General features: G+C 27.4%; 1 protein-coding gene and 1 long non-coding RNA gene across 3 annotated transcripts in view; one reads left to right on the top strand and one right to left on the bottom strand.

The window, feature by feature from the left end:
• Positions 1-19,296, top strand: part of LOC136091397 (carbonic anhydrase 2-like) — a 44,751-nt gene extending 25,455 nt beyond the window's left edge. The window contains exons 4-9 of the mRNA XM_065818909.1: positions 537-764; positions 8,376-8,473; positions 9,631-9,723; positions 10,680-10,755; positions 11,039-11,199; positions 18,536-19,296. Of these exons, the coding sequence (XP_065674981.1) occupies positions 537-764; positions 8,376-8,473; positions 9,631-9,723; positions 10,680-10,755; positions 11,039-11,199; positions 18,536-18,811 (932 nt within the window). The 3' untranslated portion in view covers positions 18,812-19,296. The remainder of the gene's footprint in view (positions 1-536; positions 765-8,375; positions 8,474-9,630; positions 9,724-10,679; positions 10,756-11,038; positions 11,200-18,535) is intronic.
• Positions 12,208-13,293, bottom strand: LOC136091398 (uncharacterized). Of its 2 annotated transcripts, none has more exons than XR_010643965.1 (3): positions 13,189-13,293; positions 12,750-12,905; positions 12,208-12,388 (listed from the first exon to the last, which is right to left on the bottom strand). It is a non-coding gene; the product is annotated as an uncharacterized LOC136091398 (long non-coding RNA). The 2 variants fall into 2 exon arrangements; XR_010643964.1 differs by having other exon boundaries at positions 13,198-13,293.
• Positions 19,297-20,532: the final 1,236 nt, after the last annotated feature.

Genomic DNA, 20,532 nt, shown 5'->3' with positions numbered 1-20,532 from the left:
ATTGAATGATGCATTATGAAAAATTTTTGTTCTTTGAGCCCCTTACTATATAATAGTTTCTTTAACTATTATATTTAAAAATAAAACCCGGTATGTTATTCATAAAAATAAATATTGAAATATCTATTATATTTAATAGGTATTTCAATATTTAAATATATACTGAAATATCTTGTCATAAATACAAATTTTTTGACGAGAATTCATGGTTCTAAAGTTTTGAGAGTTCTGGTTTTCGTATGCAAAAGAGTTAACTTAGAATTAAAGTTATAATTTTACGAGGGTAAGTAAGGAGTTTAGTTTTCAATGAAGCTGCAAATAAAAATTTTATTGTTTAACCTTTTACACTGCTTGATTTAGTTATAACTTTTAATAATTTATATTAAAAATTTTAAATTGTTCAAAATTCATTAAAAGTTTTAACAATTATTTAGCAAGTAATAACTTTTTTTTATAATTTTATAGCAATTAAATTAAAATGCAGCATATTCTAACTGAATGCTAAATATTTATGAGCTTTCATCACTTTCTTTTAGGTCCCGAATACTGGTTTTATGTCCACCCACTTTGTAACGGAACAAGGCAATCTCCGGTTAACATCTTAGAAAACGAAGTAGTTTATAATGACTCTCTCACTCCATTAGTTCTTCTTAACTATTCAATGGTATTAAATAACGCAAGCTATTATCTGCTTAATAATGGTCACACAGTTATGATGGGAATTCAAACAAATAGCAGTCTACCTATAGGCCTTTTATGGAAAGGTAAAAATTATATTATGTGTATACAAACGCAAGTTTTTGACATTTTTATTACTAATAACTTTTTAAAATCACATATTATATAATTGAAAAATGCTCTTATAAAGCAAAGTAAGTCTTACAAGCCAGCTGTACATGCTGTAGGCTGTACTCGTTTACATGCTACCAGCAGTAGATTAATCTTAAACGGGCCCGAAAATATCAGGTATTACACAAAAATATAGGAACCACACTATTTACCAGGAACCATATTTAAATACCAGGAGCAAAATATCGAATTGTTCAGAAAAATAAAGCAGTAGCTATATTAGAAAATATTAAAATTCTTTTTTAAATTCGACGTGAAATCGACGAGCGGATTTCTAAAATCGACGAAGGGGACTACTAACTACAATCTGATTTGGTGCCCATTTTATTTTAGATTCAGGTAATTAAAGGACTCTCAAATATTCTGAAGTTTTGATAAATAATCTGAAAATTGTTTTGAAAAAATTTATTGAAACAAAAATCTGATGTAATTAAAGCATTAATGCATGCATCAATGCATCAAAGCATCAATGCATGTGATGCAATTAAAGCATCAACTTTTTATATTTTAAGTCTTTTAAAACTGCAAACCATTAAACAATGAAGTGATTTTAAACCTTGTTTGAACAACTTATCATCAAGTAACAACTTGTTATTAGTTTTTGGTTTCTTTGTTACAAGGGTAGCAAACACTTTATATTTGACAGCATTCTGAGCAAAATAAGTTCTTTCATTTAGTAGAACCTTTTCTGTTTATATTAATTGGTAATTTTAGCAAGATTTAGTTTACTGCTGCTTTTAGTATTTTCTAGTTACCTTTGGCAGCTAGTTGCATAAGAGCAATTGTCATTTCCTTGTGTAGTTTGTACAAGGGGTGTTAAAGACAGCGATTACATACACGATATGAGTATCTTTTTTACTCTATCTCTCCTAAATATTGCTTTCTTTTTAACAGAAGCATTGAACTTTTTGAGTGTTCAAAATCAATATTATGTTGTTTTTTTTCTGATTTTTGTCACAACTGTTATTTATATTTCGCTATAAATATTAAGAGAAAATTTTTTTCGGGTAATCGGTAAAGAAATGGGGCTCATTTTCTAATAAATAATGCGTACGTAGAGGAAGGGGGCGTTGGAAGCATACAGATGCGTACAAAGGGGAAAGGGGTCCTTAATCAGTGATTTTACCGCGTACGCACTTTATGGGTGCTCCCTTTTACAAAGTAATTTTATTACAAAGTTTCCTTGATTATATTAAATTTCTCTTTATAATAAATTTTTATGATATTTGTAAAGATAGATAATGATATTCAATAACAATAAATTAAATAAATAGCCAAGATTGTTTTTATCTGTATAGTTGTAACTTATTTGTTATATTGAATTTGTTTTTGGATAAATAAAAGTGTAAGTTCAAATTAAAAAACTATAAACGCTATTTTGTGTAAAATTTAATTCTGATTATTTTATCCAAAAGAAATTAAGTAATTAATAATATTTCTTGAAATAAATTGAACAAAATCAAAAAGTATCCCAAACTTTATCACTGATTATAAATAGCTCTTACTTTCATTTACTATTTGAGTTTTTTCTGTAAAGTGACTTGAAATCCACTGAAGTACTGCAACTAGATATTAAGTGGGAAGGAGGGAGGGGGAGAGATAGCGGTAACTTATGGGTTTTTGCCACCTGAAAAAAAATCACACTTCGTAGCATTTTAGTTTCTCAATCAGTACTCTTCTTTTTATTCTTTCAAAAGCATTCTCTAAGTCATAACTCTAACTTAACTATTATGACATAAAATTATGTTATATCTTCATCAATTATTTTCTTCTCTATTAAAATGAAAAACTGTTCTTTCAGTGAAGTAATTTTCAGTGAATAAAGTCAAGTTTATTACAGAGCTCAATATAATCCTAAAAACATCTTATCGCGAAAATTTTTTTAAGTTTTTTTAAACACCCATCCATGCCTGTCTGTAACTTGGCAATATGAGGTTGCATTAGTACAAAATAGTATCTTTTATATATAATTGCGTTTGTAAAAATTCGTAGTTTATAAAATATATTGCTGGCAATTAACTCATGCCTTTTAAAAATGTTATTCGTCGTACCACTGGGTCACTGGTCACTAGGAATGTTTGTCGTCGTTGAAAATATATAATCTATATAATAATAACACATGGTATTACCAAATAATAGTATTCTAAAGTATTGTTAATGCGAAATGTATTGTTGTAAAGGATAACTCGAAGAAGACTAGAGAGTCTTGTCGTCGAGTACCTTAATTTAATGATTTATTTGGTCATCATTGTTAAATAATAGCGATTAATACACATACATTTTTAATAGATATCAATAAATGTATGAATTCATTAGTTTGTATATTAATTTGTAATGGTTATTTTTTGGATGTAATGATTCTCATATTTAGATAATATACCATAATATTCTCGTTTGGTAGGGTTTAAAATAGCTACTGTTACTGTTTTAATTTACAGCTTAAGTTATAATTTAAAGCTCAAGTTGTAGTTATAATGTAACGTGTAAGTAAAGTATTTAATAATATTACGATATTACTTTTAGTAGTTGTTTTTACTTGACATGATACTTAAAAAAGCAAAATTAAAAACGCAAACATTAGAATAATTAGACCACTTTAAACATTTATAAAAAAATATTCAATACCCAGTTTACGGTAACGATAAAACATGTTTTATTTTTATAGCGTATTAAATTATTATTGTAGAAAGCTATATAAAAACAACAATGAAACAATACTGCGTACAAGGGCAGCACAAGTGGGTGTCAAGTGGGAGAGGAGGGGAAGTACGTTACAGGTTTTACTGGAGCCCTTTTTGGACTTACCGGAGTCCTTTTGGAACTCCGCACCTGGAATTCACAGTCTTAAAAGGACTCCGGTTTTATATCTCAATTTTTTTCTGGTCTCTGGTGTCCAGAAGTACGGGTTCATAAATTGATTGTTCCTCTGACCTAAGGTCGGTTCAAGGATTTTTTTTGGTATATGCAAGATCAAAGTTTGGCACCCCCATAATAAAAAATATATGCATATTTAATATCAACTTATCATATAATGTGTTTTATAATAATCTATTAAAGATTTATTGTACTTTACATATAAACTGATTACAGAATTGTATGCGTCGTGAAATAGATTTTTGATCAAAAAAATTAACAAATATATATCGTACAGTTTTTATTGACAAAAAATAAAACTAATCATCAAACTTTTCTTGCCTTAAGTTATGCAAAGTGTTGCACTAATGAATCGGTTTCAATTTTACTCAGAGCCTGGTGTTTAATTGCTAATGTTGCTATCCACATAGGCGGTCTTGAAAAAGGGTAAATTGAACGTAATTTTTGGTAATCTTTAATTTAGAAAAACACACTTCTCCGCTGACCACTGATACCGGTAAGGTAAGTAAAATTCTCAATGTTACATAAACATTAGGAATGATGTCAATCAAACGGTTTTTTGTGATATAAGGATTGTTTTAGGGCAGCCAGCTTTTGCATAGCAACATTGAAACTAAGATTACAGTTTCACTAAACAGTGCATTCCTTTTAACGTCACTCAAGCCGTTAGCTGTCAAAACGGAATGCAAGTTTTTGAACTTTTTTTTAAATGCAAATGAAAAAAATTTTTATGTTATAGAGAAATTCAAAATGTTTGCTGTGATTTTCCATCTGTTTGAATCTTTTTAACAAAGAATTAATGCAGTGTCTAAAACAACAACAAAGAAATTTACTTTGAAGGATTCTTTTGCCGACTTTATATGTTCATTTTTCATTTGCCAACTTCAATGGCTTATCTTTCATTTGTCAACTTTACAGGTTCGTCAGTTACCTTTATAAAAAAATTTCCTTTTGATCTTACTTTACCACAACATCTTCAAAGAACCAGTTTTATTGCGTCTATAATAAAACCATATAGCCCATTTTTCTCTTATGTTCTCTAAAAAAGCTTCTACACTTTCAATTAGTTTTGAAGCGCTCAGCAGATTAACAGTTTTCGTTTTAAGTATTTTGCTTACTAAATCAAATGTAATCAATATGCCATACTAAGTGTTCAAAGAGCAGATGAACTTAAAAACTGTAGTTTTCTTGGCTATTCCCATAGCGGTACATTTTCCAAAAGCATCAATCTTGGAATCTAACATGGATTTACAGACAGCATCATAAACCTTATCAATGTCGTTTTGCAGAGGTTCAAGGGGGTCTATCGTGCTCTCCTAACGGATTTCTCCCAACGGATTAAATTATTATTATTTTGTATTTATTAACTAACTTGATAGTAATAAATATCTTTTCTTGTTTTTTGTCTTAACTAACTACTGATTTTTGCTGTAATTATTTTTTCATTGAAGTTTAGAGCAAATACATACAAAATCAATACTTTAAAATATAAACTATGGCGCCTTTAAATGTAAGTTTACAATTAAGATAAACATTTAGCATACAAAAAGTAAAAAAAAATATTAAAATTTAAAATTTAATTTACGAAATATTCGTCCAATTTTACAGTAAATGCCTTTGAAGCTGAGACCATTACAGCATTGCTCAATGTAGTACTATGCTCGTGCTCTTCTTTGAGCATCAATACTGCTCACTCTTGGGCAAAATTGGAGAGACTGGGGCGGGGTCTATTGCTTTCAGTACATACGTACTGAGAGAAATAGACCCCGCGCCAGTCTCTCCAATTTTGCCCAAGAGTGAGCAGTATTGATGCACAAAGAAGAACACATTCATAATACATTCAATGATACAGAACATGTCGAAAATTGTGTAATATGATAACTTGTGCTAAAAACTGTCGACTATGAGAATGAGTCGAAATTATGCAAGTTGATTTAGCAAACAAAAGAAAAAGCAAGAGGATGAGAAAAAGATTGAAGTTTTGCCAAAAATTATTTCACTTTCCCCCGACCACAACACAAAAATCAAGTTTTGCCCATTCAAAAATCTCTAACATGGGCAGTTGATGATGCAGCAGCAGCAATTACTGAAAATGGTGAGGAAAATATTTTTGTGCCAAACCCTTCGGCAGAACTTGCATCGATTAAAACATCAAGGGAACTGACACCAACAAAAATTTCTGAGGTTGAGCTTTACAATTTTTTCAGATCCTGCTGTCTGGTGTGATGATTTGTCTTATCTCTGAAAATAATTCTATCAGGACCGATACAGGAAAAGGATTATGCTTTCCAAAAGAGTTGCTTTTCCAATTCCTAAGCAAAACGAAGATTTTGTGCTTCAAATACAATAAATTCCTGGCAAATGATCAAACCATAACAAGATCATGGCTTGTATACTCAAAAAAAGCAGATGCTGTTTACTGTTTCTTCTGCAAGTTGTTTTGTGTAGATAAACAAAAACTTAGTACCATTGGCTTTTGTGATTGGAAAAACATTTATTTCATAGTAAGTGAGCATGATCGTTCACAACAGCACAACAATTCCTGGATAAAATAAAAGGAGCTGGATAGTTGCTTGAAAGAAAACAGTACAATCGATCAACAGAATCAGAGTATCTTTCAGCAAGAACAGCAATACTGGCGATCAGTAATTGAGAGAATAGTGGGAATTATTTAATATTTGGTAAAAAACCATTTGAGTTTTTGTGGCATTGAGGAAAAGCTTTTTGCGCATAGTAATGGAAACTTTCTTGACCTAGTGGAGTTTTTGGCAAGTTTGATAGTGTTATGCAGGAGCATGTTTGTTGATTAATCAACAATCAGTTGCCAAATCATTATTTAAGCAACAGGATTCAAAATGAGCTAATCATACTTAAGTGCAAAAAGTCAAGAAAGTGCAAACTGAAATTATTCATCGTCTAAAGATTGCAAAATACTTTTGCCCTTACATTGGATTGCACTCCAGACTTGGCCCATAAAGAGCAAATAACTGTTGTGGTACGTTTTGTCGAAACTTTAGAAAGTTCTGCAACAATTAAAGAATATTTTTTGGGCTTTCTGGTAGCTGAAAGTCAAACAGGTGAAGGAATTACAAAATTAATTACTACCTTTCTGACTGAAAACAACAAAAGTATTGATGAATGCCGAGGACAAGGATGTGACAATGGAAGTAACATGAAAGGTCGCATCAAAGGAGTGCAAGCACAAATTCTGGAACAAAACCCTTTGGCTTTCTTCTCTCCGTGTAGTGCCCATTCATTAAGTCTCACTGTTTCTGATGCAGGCAATTGTAATGCATACACAGAATTATTTTTTGGATATCTTCAACACTTGAATGCATTTTTCTCAGCATCACCACATAGATGGACAATCATGGAATAATGTGTTGGAGCTGCAATAAAGAAATGGAATGAGACACGCCGGGAAACTCGAATAAAAAGTGTAAATGTTGTTAGGAACTATTTACCTGAAATTTTGAAGCCATTAGAAGAATTAGAAGACTCAACAAGTGATCCCTTTGCCTTTGCTGAACTGAGATCTTTGACAAACGAATTATCATCATATGTCTTCATCATAAAGACTGTGATATGGTATGAACTCCTGCTGCATATTAATATAGCAAGCAAGTACTTGCAATATTAATATGCAATAATTGTAAAGTAGCTCTCAGTGCTCTTAGAAATAATTTTGACAGATTGTTACTTAAAGCTCAGAATATTGCAGCTAGCCGTGAAATTGGTACTGAGCTGCCTCAACCTCGAATGACCAAAATACAATTTCTCTACGAATCAGCTGAACAAACACAGTTTACACCAATGGAAAATTTACTAATTAACTTGAGATTAATAATTCAATGAGACTTTGATTTATTCAAAAAGAAATTAAACCCATTGCCTTTTTTTTTTTTGGAAACTGCTCAATTAGATGTAAATCTGCATTGTGCTTCTCTATGAGTATTTTCATAAACACGTTTTGAAATTTTTTTATCCAAGAAGTATGAAAAAGCTTCTTCTGACATCATTTTTTCTTGCAACATGGTTGGCTGAGTGTAAAGAAAGTATATTTAACAACCTCATTAAAACGTTGTAACAACCTCCATCATTGTTTGTCAATTATACAGCTTAATTGACAAACAATGATGGAGGTTGCTACAACGTTTCTAAAATCAGCCTTGAGCTGATAATATTGATCAGCAATTGAATCAAATTTTAAGTTGTAACGCGATTGTTGTTGAAAGTAATCTGTTTTTCTAGCGATAGCTAAACAATAAAATTGAAATTTTTGTACAAGATTTTAGAATTATCATAAGTCAGCACTTAAGCAATCAGTTAACTTTGGGCGAAGGTTTACCTGATATACAGGGTTAGCTGAGGATGGTATATCTTAATCCATGAATTGATTACACCATGCCAGGAAAATATTTATACAATATGTATTAGTATAATATATTTATACTTTATATACTTACAAATGTAGAACAATTTACATAGTGTCAATTTTTTATTAGACTGTGCTAGGTTCAGGCTATGAATAATTTATGCTCTAAGCAATTTATACTAAGTTCCTTAATATAAATTGATATTCAGGCTTAATTTTTTTATGTTAATAATGTAAATAAGTTATACGTTTTGATAGGATTTTGTTTTTCTGTTAGGAAGAAAATATAATTACTATGGACTGCACTTCCATTGGGGTGAAAATGATACAATTGGATGCGAACATACCCTGAGTAATCAATCACACCCACTTGAAGTAACTTTTGATATTTTTTGATTGTTTTATTTGAATTAGTTTTGTTAATAAATGTTTTTTTGGTAATACTTAGTTATAATAATAAATCTTTTACCTTATAAATATTAAAACTATAAAATAAAACTAATATAAACCAGATTTGCTTTTTTAATCAAAATTGACCTTCAAAACAGACCACTTCAAAACAGACCTAAAATGTCACAGTCAGTTATATTAATAAATTAAAATTTTACATAGTCATAATTAGTTTATTAGTTTATAACTTAGTAAAGTTTTAAACTTAGTTAAGTTTTTAACATAATTTATATAATAATCATTACCAGTTCCAGGGACTTTTACTCTAAGGGATTTTGAGTCTTCTTTTCTCCTTTGAAACTCTTAGGCTTTTCCTTCCTAAAACTTTCCTAATCAACTTGAGTTATTCTTTAAAATTGTAAATTAATAATATGCAAATTTAAAAACAAAAACAAAAAAGTTATGTCATAAAGAAATGTTAGAAAATATGTTTTAGACCACAAAAGAATAAAAAAAAAAAAATTATAGAATAAACTTTTATTCATTTTTTTTCTATGCAATACTTTTTACTTAAGAGTTTTACTACTTTTTCAATCAGTAAACAAAAGTTTCAAAATTTCTTATTATTTTTTTGTTGTTGATAAAAATATATGTTTAAGGCATTCCTTAATCTTTAGAAACTTATTAATGTACCTAATAAGACCCATAATACATTGAAAGCATTAGATGAATACATAATTTACGTATTCATTTAATGTTTTCAATTTGTTAACTTTTTTTTTGTTTTTAAATTTCAGCCAATAAAAATTATAGTTTCCAATCTGACAAAATAAAGATATAGAAATTAAGCATAAATTTTATTCTTGTATGTCTAATCCATTTGTATAGGCTTTGGAAGTTTATGGAAGAGAAATTTTGACAATTTTTGACATAATAACAATTTTTGACATAATAAAACTGTGACAATTAATTTTGTTGATCTTATAGGAAAACTTTTTAGGTCCAGTAACTATACTAAATATTAATGGTTAGGTAGTGGAAAAATTTTTTGTCTCTTTATAGAAATTGATGGATTTATGTAAACATTTTTTGTATACTTGGTAAATTATTTTTTTTAATTGTACAACTTTATTTCAAAACAGGTGCACATAATTCATTACTTAAGCGAATATGGAAACTTTACCAATGCACTTAACTATGGTGACGGTCTTTTAGTTTGGGGAAACATTTTTCAGGTTTTTTTTTTTTAAACTTAATGTTGTTAAACTTATATTTTGTAATTCAAATAATGTTAAAAAATAAATTAGAAAAGCAATTACTTGTATGTGATTTATTTATAAAACTTAAATAAAATATTAAAATACTTAAATAAAAAAGAAACTTTAAATAAAAACTTTTTTAAAAAACTTAAATAAAAAATAAAAATTAATAATTCACAGATTAATTGAATTATATATTAAAGAAATTATTTGTTTTCTTAGTTATTTCTTATTTCACTTACTGCAACCCTTTAATTCAGCTCAGTTTACTTGTAAAATTTGAAGTTATTACAAATTAAAAAAGTAAATAAAATATTCTAACATTTTCATAAAATGAGCAATTTAGCCTGATTATTTGCTTGAGTTTTTATATTAATGAGCATTTGCAGTTTTTTTTAATTGAGTAATTTTTTATAATATTGGTTGTTTCAGGGTTATGGAGTTAAAGAAAGGTTAAAATTAAAAACAAAAAATGAATTTTTTTTTTGTAAGGATCTTCAAGTCTTTGGAACATTTATACTTCTTTTAATGTGTCTAATTATTTTCTTGAGTTCAGAAGTTAGACCAATATTATTTATTTAAGTCACTTACATTAAAGTTGACCCTTATATTGTTCTTGACTCCATATTACTAATTATTTTTATTATTAAACCCAATATTATTTATTATTCACTGTTTTTGACCTCCCTCCTTACCATCCCCATATAATTGTAAACTTCAATATAAACTGTTAAACCTTTATGTTATTGTTTAAGCATCTACTGTTGACCTCATTTATTATTTATGTATCGTTGATATAATATTATATGTAATAGTAGTGTAAATGAGAGGTACAAATATCAAAAATACTGCACCCCTAAAAGTAGCACACTTAACTCATTTTATTGTTGTCATTGTTTATCAGCCACTTTTAGTTTTATTCATATTTTAAGATTGATAACACGATTGATGAAAGCAAATCCCCACTTCAAGAACTTTTCAGCAAAATTGATAGAGTTACTTTAGCAGGTAAAGCATTTTGAAATTTAATTTTAATATTTAAAATACAAACCGTAAACCAAGTTAATTCAAAAGGTTTTATACTAAATTTCGGATCTATTTTATAATAGTATCTATCTGAGAATAGAAATTTGACTTACTATTAAGAATTGATGTTGTATGATAAAGCTAATAATTTGAACTTAGTTAAATACTTTGTGATTCTAATTGTCTATTTTTTTTTTATTCTAATTGTTTATTTTGGTTCAAATTGCTTATTGTTTTTAAATGCTTTATTTTTTTACTTTTATAGATAACAAGACATTTATCAACCCAATACCACTTAACTCATTTGTTGCAGACAATTCTACTGATAGTTATTATCATTATGAAGGATCATTAACTGCACCAGAATGTACAGAGTCTGTCATGTGGATTGTAAATCAGAAAAAGATGAAAGTTACATCAAATCAGGTTTTCAGCTGCTAATTTAATATATGTTTGCTATTTTTAGAAATCATTTGTGAAACCTAATTATTTATTACCACATTTTAGTCTTAAAATTATTTCCAGGAAAGTAATGTTGATATATTTTATGCTTTGAAATAACTATAGACAAAAATATATATGTAAGAATTTTTGTAAATGTAATGCATTTTAGTAGAGCTACACGAAGCAATGGAGAAGCATAATTAATTAAAAAGAGAATAGCAGGTTGAGATAAAAGTAGAAATGGACAGGTGTTCAGTAGAAAATTAAGGATTGCTAAACGGAGAAATAATCAACATAACAGTAAAATATAATAAATACTCATGGCACGAATTAAGTGATTGTGAATTGTGAAATCTAGAAATATTACTAGTCTTCAAATTCTCAGTTTTTTAAAAACTGTGAACACTATTTTAATAATAGGGTCAATTTATCATATTGCAAAAATTAATGAAAAATATGAAATAATAAGTTTATGACTGAAAAAATAATAACATTTAAAACTTACATACCTTTTATTTATTGTTTATTTGAATACCACTGTATTCAAGTATTATTATATCACCACCCCAGCTAACACACCAGCGTTGGGCCAACGTTGGCCCAATGCTTCTTGTAACGTTGGCCCAACGTTGGCATCCAGCGTTGGGCCGATTCCTTGATGGCCGCCGGGCATACATTGGCCCGATTACATTGGCCCAATGCAGTTTAGCCAGCATTTATCCGACGATATATTTTATTAGGTTCAGTGAATTATAAACGCTACTTGTAACTAGCACGCAGTTGGTTAGGTCATTGTTAACATAAAATTTCTTAAGTTTGTTTATTTTTAATGTATTAAAAAGATTGCAATTGCAATCGACGTATGATTCAAGCTATTTAAATTGTTTTAATCAAATGCAAACTGAAATGTGTTTGTTATTTCATTCAAGCTAAATTTATTTTCAAGGTGAAAAACAAAACATATTCAATAAAATGTATATCAGATAATATTAAAACTGTTATACAATAATCTAGACATTATCTTCGCCATTTGCATCACTGCCTTTGTCCCAAAGTTTCCAGTGGCATGCATAATCAATCCTCGCACCATCTGACTTTTTTCGGTCGTACAATTTACGAACCCACGACTTCATTTGATCGTTTACTTCCGCTTTTGAAACATCTTTTGCACCTTGTCGTAAAAAAAATACATTTAAATATTATTAAATAACTTTGTGTTAAAACATTTCAAAAACTTTAGTAGCCCTAAAAAATAGATTAACTACAGTTTAAAAGTAATTTGTTGGGCAATCATTAAAAAGACAACAAATGGAACCAATTACATTCTATTTACATTTAAACCAAATTTTATCTATTTTTCGTAAAGCCAACTTGGGTTTCCTAAAAGTTAAAACCTTAAATAGGGTTACATTCAGTTATAACTTAAGTATAAGTTAAAACTTACATGTGTATAAGTAAATTGTTTTATGTTATAACTGAATGGCCCTATACACCATAACTATTATCATGTTTAATATTTATTGATCACTAACCATAAACAATAGATTCATGTTTTTCATCCCTTGCTTTGTCCTCCTCGACCTTCACTGTTTACTTTGTTGATCCACTACTGTAGCCATCAATTAACAGAAAATGTTGCTCACTGTTCCTTCAACAACTCGTCCATCAATCAAAACAAGATAAATAATCTGAAAAGTTTAAAAATAAACCCATAAGATCAGATAAAATATTTTATTAAAAGTACACTGAAGCTCTTTCAAGTAGAGCCTGCTAAATATGTTATAAAGATGGTATGCAATGGCAAAAATATATTGTCAGTTAATACCACACCAACATCTGAGGAGCGCAGCGGTGGATTAATACTTTTATAGGCCTGGATCTAGTATTTTTTGGAGGCTTTTTTTATACTCTACAGTGTAATAATGACTACTAAAACATATGTAATATTTAAAATTTAAAAGCAAAAAATACATTATTTACATCGAGACATATTAATGTTGATAAACCAGGTGACATTCTTCGCATAGGCAAATTGCTATTCTGTTGTTCACTCACATTACTAACTAAAAGTAAATATAACAATCGTTAAAAACCTTGAATGAGTGTTGTTGTGCAGCGACGATATATATATATATATATATATATATATATATATATATATATATATATATATATATATATATATATACACACACATATATATATATATATATACATATATATATACGCAAGTCTATATATGTAAATATTAAAAATAGTATCTTTATATTATCATGTATAATTATGTATATTTTAAAGAGTGCTCAATACATAAACTAGAGCTATATAGTATATATTACTTTTACCCGCAGTATCAGGAATTAGCTAAATGCTAATAGTTATAATATTATTTGCTATATATATATAATATTATTTGGCAAATAATATTATATAAAAAATATAAATAGCAAATAATAAATATAAATATTAGCATTTAGCAAATTCCTGATACTGCAGGTAACAGTAATATATACTATATAAATATATATATATATATATATATATATATATATATATATATATATATATATATATATATATATATATATATATATATATAATATACTAAAACTTAGTCTAAATAGATCATAATATTATCTAAAATTAACAATAAATTTTTTGATAAAAACAACAGAAATCTTAGTTTAAGATTTAAGATTTATGACGAAACTAATAATATTATAGATATTGTATTGAATCCTTTGTAAGTGTAGCTGCACAATTCCTTGCACGCAACGCTCTAATATCTTTGCAGAACACTCAAAAATTACTTTGCTTTTTCTATTAATTTACAACCATGCCATTATAAAAAGCAAACCATTTTAAAATGGAGATTAAGATAAGAGCTCGATAAGCCGCGAAGCGTTTTTCAAAGTAAGATGGCCCAACGTATAGCCAATGTGATGAAAATCTACGTCGAGTTACATTGCGTTGGCACTACGTTGGGCCAACGTTAGTCATCCAATCCAACGTTAACCCAACGTTGGGCCAATTAAGCATGTGTTAGCTGGGACCTAATTTTTTTAAACTGTTGTGATTAGTGGTTGTTTCCTTTTTAATACTACATTGTACTTTATGGTTTATTTTTCTAGTTTTATCTGATGATATGAATTCAACTATTAAAGTTTAAATCATAACTTTTGATAATAATATATATTTTATAATGAGGTTTTAGTATCATAATTTCAAGATTAATGCATAAATGTTTTTAATTGAATAGCAACTATTGATTTTGATAAAACTATTGATTTTGATTGTGATAAAAACAAAGTTTACTGTTTTTAAAAAACAAAAAATTTAAACACCCAAAGCATCTTTTTTAACCTTTAAACGTTTAAACACCCAAAGCAGATATTGCAATTTGCGATCACTTAATTTGCGCCTTGATACTAATATATATTTAAGCTATAATGGTGATAGTTATGGTTATGAACAACTAAATCTTAGCTAACAACTAAAGCCTAGTTATGGCCATGAACAACTAAGCTGTATGTACAGCATGATTACAATATATTTAAAAATAACTCAGGTACAATAGAACTATTCCTATTATCAACAGTTATTGTAGCCTGTGTGAGATAAATAATTATGTATGAAGATATCTTATAGTACAATATAAATGTGAGAGAACTTTCAGACACAATTCTAGACTGGTATCCCACACAAATATCTGATTTGGATGTGCATCTGTGTTTTAAATATCTTTTGTGTAGTGCCAAAATATCCCTTTTTGTTATGTCAAAAGGACTTGTCCGACGGCATCCCATCCAATTGATTACTGAAACCCTTTAAGTTAGCAGTGACATCATATGGCACGATGTAAATGTTGAATAAGACATCTATACAATGATAGGTTATATATTTAAATACATTCTAAAAATGAAACTTTTATCTCATAAATTTAACATGTCCAATGATGAATGAGTGATGATCCACCGAAGTTTAATATTTTTTTAAAATGAAATTCAGTTTCAATGTACATCACGCATGTAATAGTAATGATAAACTCAGACTTTTAATGGAAAATCATGACCCACGCGCAAGGTCTAAAAGAAATAGAATATAAATACAAATTTTAACTTAATATGCTCATAGCGGGAATTGAACCACAAACTTTCATTTTATCAGGCTGACGCTCTAACTGATCAAACTATACACGTTGATATGTTGAAAGAAAATGATAAATATAAAAAAGATAATAAAATCAACAACAAAACTAATACAAATGAAACAAAACAATGTGCAAACAAAGCAAAGACAAAGTACCTGAATATCTATATATACTTATATATATACTGTATATATATATATATATATATATATTACTATATATATATATATATATATATATATATATATATATATATATATATATATATATATATATATATATATATATATATATATATATATATATATATATATTCAAGAATATTTTTGCTCAGAATAAGAATTTTTTTCTTATTTCAAGGACATTTTTGCTTAAAATAAGATTCTATTATCTTGTTTCAATAATATTTTCCTTGAACGGTAAAACAATATTACAAGAGTATTTTTTCTATGGAAAAAATGAAACATTTTGAAATTAGGATGGTATAAAATAAGAATATTCAAAAAGTATTTATACATTTAAATAAATCTCATCGTTGAAATAAAACTTGTTGTTCTTTGAATGTCCAGTTATAGGTAATACTTGTAGCGGCAATACTTCTCCCATAGGCTACTCATCTGACTCAAACGAGTTTCTGTTGAGCTTTTATCTTTAAATAAAATAGAATTTAAGTGTATAAGATAATGTAAATTGTGTATGCCGTCATGACATGGGCGTCATAATCCATGTCCATTACGTAGTGTATTTCAATAAGTCCAATCACGGCTTCAGAAAATGAAATACTTCGAAAAATAATTTTTTCGCCATGCATAACGATTGCCTCGTCTCCATCATTGTTATGATAAGGATTTATTTTATCTAAAAATAAATGTAACAAACTTAAATCTAAAATTTAACATTAACATCTTTTTATATGTTAAAACTTTAGAAATCCTTACTTTGATATATATATATATATATATATATATATATATATATATATATATATATATATATATATACATATATATATATATACTGCTTGGTATTTTAGGCTTAATGGCGATCAAATAGATTAGACAATTTGATTACATAAAATCAAGAACGCAGAGTACATCAGATAGTGGAGGAGGGGGAACAGGAAGGGAGTTTCAGTGGCTTTAATTTCACTTAATTTAAGGGTCCCATTCAAAATTTAATGACTTTTTTAAGTGTGCCTGTAAAAAGAAAGGGCCTTTGATATATATATATACATATATATATATATATATATATATATATATATATATATATATATATATATATATATATATATATATATATATATATATATATTAATAAACGAGACAAACTTTTTAATTAATAAAACCATTTTGTTAATTTTAAACAAAACAATACATGTTTCGACTATCAATAGTCATCTTCAGTTGAAGTTTAATTTTTAAATTTGTTTAAATACCTATATAGGTGATTTTTTCAATACCAATACAAAATGTAATTATCTGTGTACAAACTATTAATTTAATTACAAAAATGCAACAAAATCTATTATAAGAATAACAAGTCATACTAAAAAAAACAAATAGACAGTGACGAAAGAATCGGTCAATAAAAAAATACATAGAAAGGTCAATAAAAAAATACATAGAAAGTGTCAATTGGACATGGTTATATATATATATATATATATATATATATATATATATATATATATATATATGTATATATATATATATATATAATATATATATATATATATATATATATATATATATATATATATATATATATATATATATATATAACCATGTCCAATTGACACTTTCTGTTTAGTTATTACTTATTGTTATTAGTATTGTTTTGTTTAGAATTAATAAAATGGTTTTATTAATTAAAAAGTTTGTCTTGTTTATTAAAATACTTAGATTTTTTGTGCTAAAAAGAAATTTTGAATATATATATATATATATATATATATATATATATATATATATATATATATATATATATATATATATATATATATATATATATATATATATAGGGCTGGCGCGAGTAGGTGTCACGTGGAGGGGGAGGTCCATTCCAGCTTTTGCTGACTGAAAATTAAAATAAATAAATAAATAATGTCCTTGTTTTTTAGAATTTGCCGATTGCCTTGTCGACACTTGCCGACTGACTGTCTAAATTTACCAACTAATTTGTCTGAAAGGTCTGCATTTGCCGACTGACTTATCAAAAATGGTTAAATTCGCCGACTAAATGAGCGAATAAATCATTGATAGAGGGGTGTCACACCCCTCTCCCCCCCACACACACCCCGAATTGCGCAGGACCTATTATTATTCCTAATTTTATAATACCATTATGATATTATAAATATTAGAAATAATGTTTTTTATTGAAATATCCTTAAATAAGATTAAAGTTCTTAAAGTAAGAATGAAGTTCCTAAAATAAGAATCAAGTTCTTAAAATAAGAATCAAGTTTTTAAAATAAGAATCAAGTTCTTAAAATAAGAATCAAGTTTTTAAAATAAGAATCAAGTTCTTAAAACAAGAATCAAGTTCCTAAAATAAGAACAAAAGTTCTTAAAATAAGAACAAAAGTTCTTGACCTAGAATCTTGGATTTTGCTGTGTAAGGAAAAAGTGATTAAATTTTAAGTACATTTTTAATCATTACGATTCAAAAAAAATTTTATGATACAGTGGTATTTACACAACTGACTTTTCTAACAATGTGGTCTAACGTTCTGAGAACGTTAAAAACAAGTTATTTATATTCCTGTACAATATCTACAATAATATAATAATATTATTGATATTAATAGTAATAATATAGTTGATAATAATAATAAACAATAATAATATGAATGTCATTGATAATAATAATAAAAATTATATTGAAATATTGTTAATAAGTATAAATAAAAATGAATGATTGATGAGGAAAATGAAGATAACACCAAAAATATGCATATACTAATTATGCACCAAGTTATATAACATGAAGTTAATCATTTTGGTTTTTAAATTTCAAATTTAAATTTTCATAACCGATATCTCTAACGAAAGTTTTCAAATTTTAAAAATATTAGAGATGTATTTAGCTCGTTTTGCGGTTAGCGTAATCATTTTTTAAATATGGTAAAGAATGTAACACCCTAATATATACTTATTTGTTTAGATGAAAAACTTTCGATTGTTAAAAGGCCATTTACATAACGCAACTGATTTCGTTGAGCTAGAGAGTTTGAAAAACACTTTTAGACCAACGCAGCCATTATTTGGAAGAAAAGTATATACAAGTGTTCAACTAATGAACGGGTCAAGTTACAACTCGACAAATTTTTTCAACAAAACACGAGAGATTGATAATTCTACCTCGTTTTCGACAGGTTCTGCCATTAACACTACGTTCGGACTTCTTTTGTTATGTTTTCTATTTTTACTTTTTTTTTAATTAGTTTACTGTTCTCTTCGTTTATATTTTACATCATACTTAATGTTATTTTCTTGTATCTTATTTGATGTCATTTAATTTTGCGCATTTTAAGTTTGTAAGCGTTTGTTTAAGTATTGAAATATTATAGTTATGATTTATAATATTTTTTGGAAATAAATACTTCGATGAAGAAATTGATAGTAAAAAAACGAAACATTTAAATTTATTGAAAACTTTTGTTACATTAAACAACTAAATATTTTGTCGAACTATTTTACTTTTTTTTTTTAAAAGAATCTATTTGGATCTTGAACATTTTGATCTGGAAAATGACATAAATTTCTTTATACTTAAATATGGTTAAACTGTAGCTATATTTCATTTACATACACATTTACATTACACGTTTACTTTGTTAATGTTTTTTTTCACTTTTTATATTATATTAGAATAGATACTCTATTTATATTTTTCTTTGTTGGAAAAAATATTTTATGCTAAAACTGGTTTTTTTTTTTTATTTTCTTGTTTTTATCTCTCAATCAGAAACGAATTAATTTAAAATTGATCGCTTACTTGGTGGAAAAACAAGTTTTTCCATTCACAGATGTTGAGAAAAATAGTTGCATTCTCATAGCTGCGGGCTAAAAGCAAAAAAAAAAAAAAATGCGCTCTAGATAGCCTTATTTTAAATCCTTTTGCATTAAACTATGCGAAATCAAACAAATGTAACACACCTATCCAAAAACGGTCCCAACCTCAATTTTGAGGACCAAAATAATGACTTATGGGGCATTAATTTGCAAGGTCTCAGGTATCACCAGATGTTAAAATTAAAATCTAATTTCTATAGCCAAAGGAGAAAAATATGTTTAAAGTTTTATAGCACTTTGCACTATTGATCGCACTTGGAGCCCCGATGTAAATCTCTGTTCTTTTCTTTTTTTCATATTTGGGTTATGGAGTTTTTAAAAAATATCAAAAACTCTTTACATATATGTGTCGGCTATTACCTGAAAAAAAATCAGCTCTTTAACACTTGTGGTTTGTGTACAGGGACCTAAAGTATAGGGTGTGGCACTAAAAGCCTCTTTAAAAAGAGACAACGGATGCTTTACGTTTTTATTCTAACCTTATTATCGACTATGGAAGTTTCAAAATTTAATAGAATGAAGCCTTGGCATGTATCTTTCAAGTAAAAAAATAGAAGCAAGATAAGGTTGTTAGACTTCACATTCATGCGTACTTTGTATGCAAAAAGGGTGCTTTTTGTCCAAGTTTGTATAAAATATGGGGTAGAAAGCACATAGTTAAAGGCATTTTTTCCAATTGTTCTGAATTTAAAAAACATAAATACATCTTTATATTCTAACTGTTAAACCTACAGGTTTGCTTTGTTGTTTTTTGTTTAAAATGATTGACCAAATATTGAAAATACACACAATAATAACAACTTTTTTCAATTAAAATAAGAAATTTACTTTCTGAAATGGGTTTTATATATATTAAACAAAAGATATTAAACAAAAGAAAATCCCATTTAATCTTAATCACCCATTGAAAAAACACACGCAACATGAATAAATTTTTTTTTTTAATTACTTTAGGGTGGTGTTATGATGTTTATTACTTCTTCTTCGAATTGCTGTTTAGATATTTTTATTTAGTAATTGCAAAATAAGATATATGCTTCTGAATAATTTTTAGTAAACATGATATTTTTTGAAGCTATAAATAAA

Source organism: Hydra vulgaris, chromosome 15, assembly GCF_038396675.1.
Source record: "Hydra vulgaris chromosome 15, alternate assembly HydraT2T_AEP".
In the NCBI taxonomy this organism is placed as follows: domain Eukaryota; kingdom Metazoa; phylum Cnidaria; class Hydrozoa; order Anthoathecata; family Hydridae; genus Hydra; species Hydra vulgaris.
This window is presented reverse-complemented; position numbering and strand designations above follow the sequence as displayed.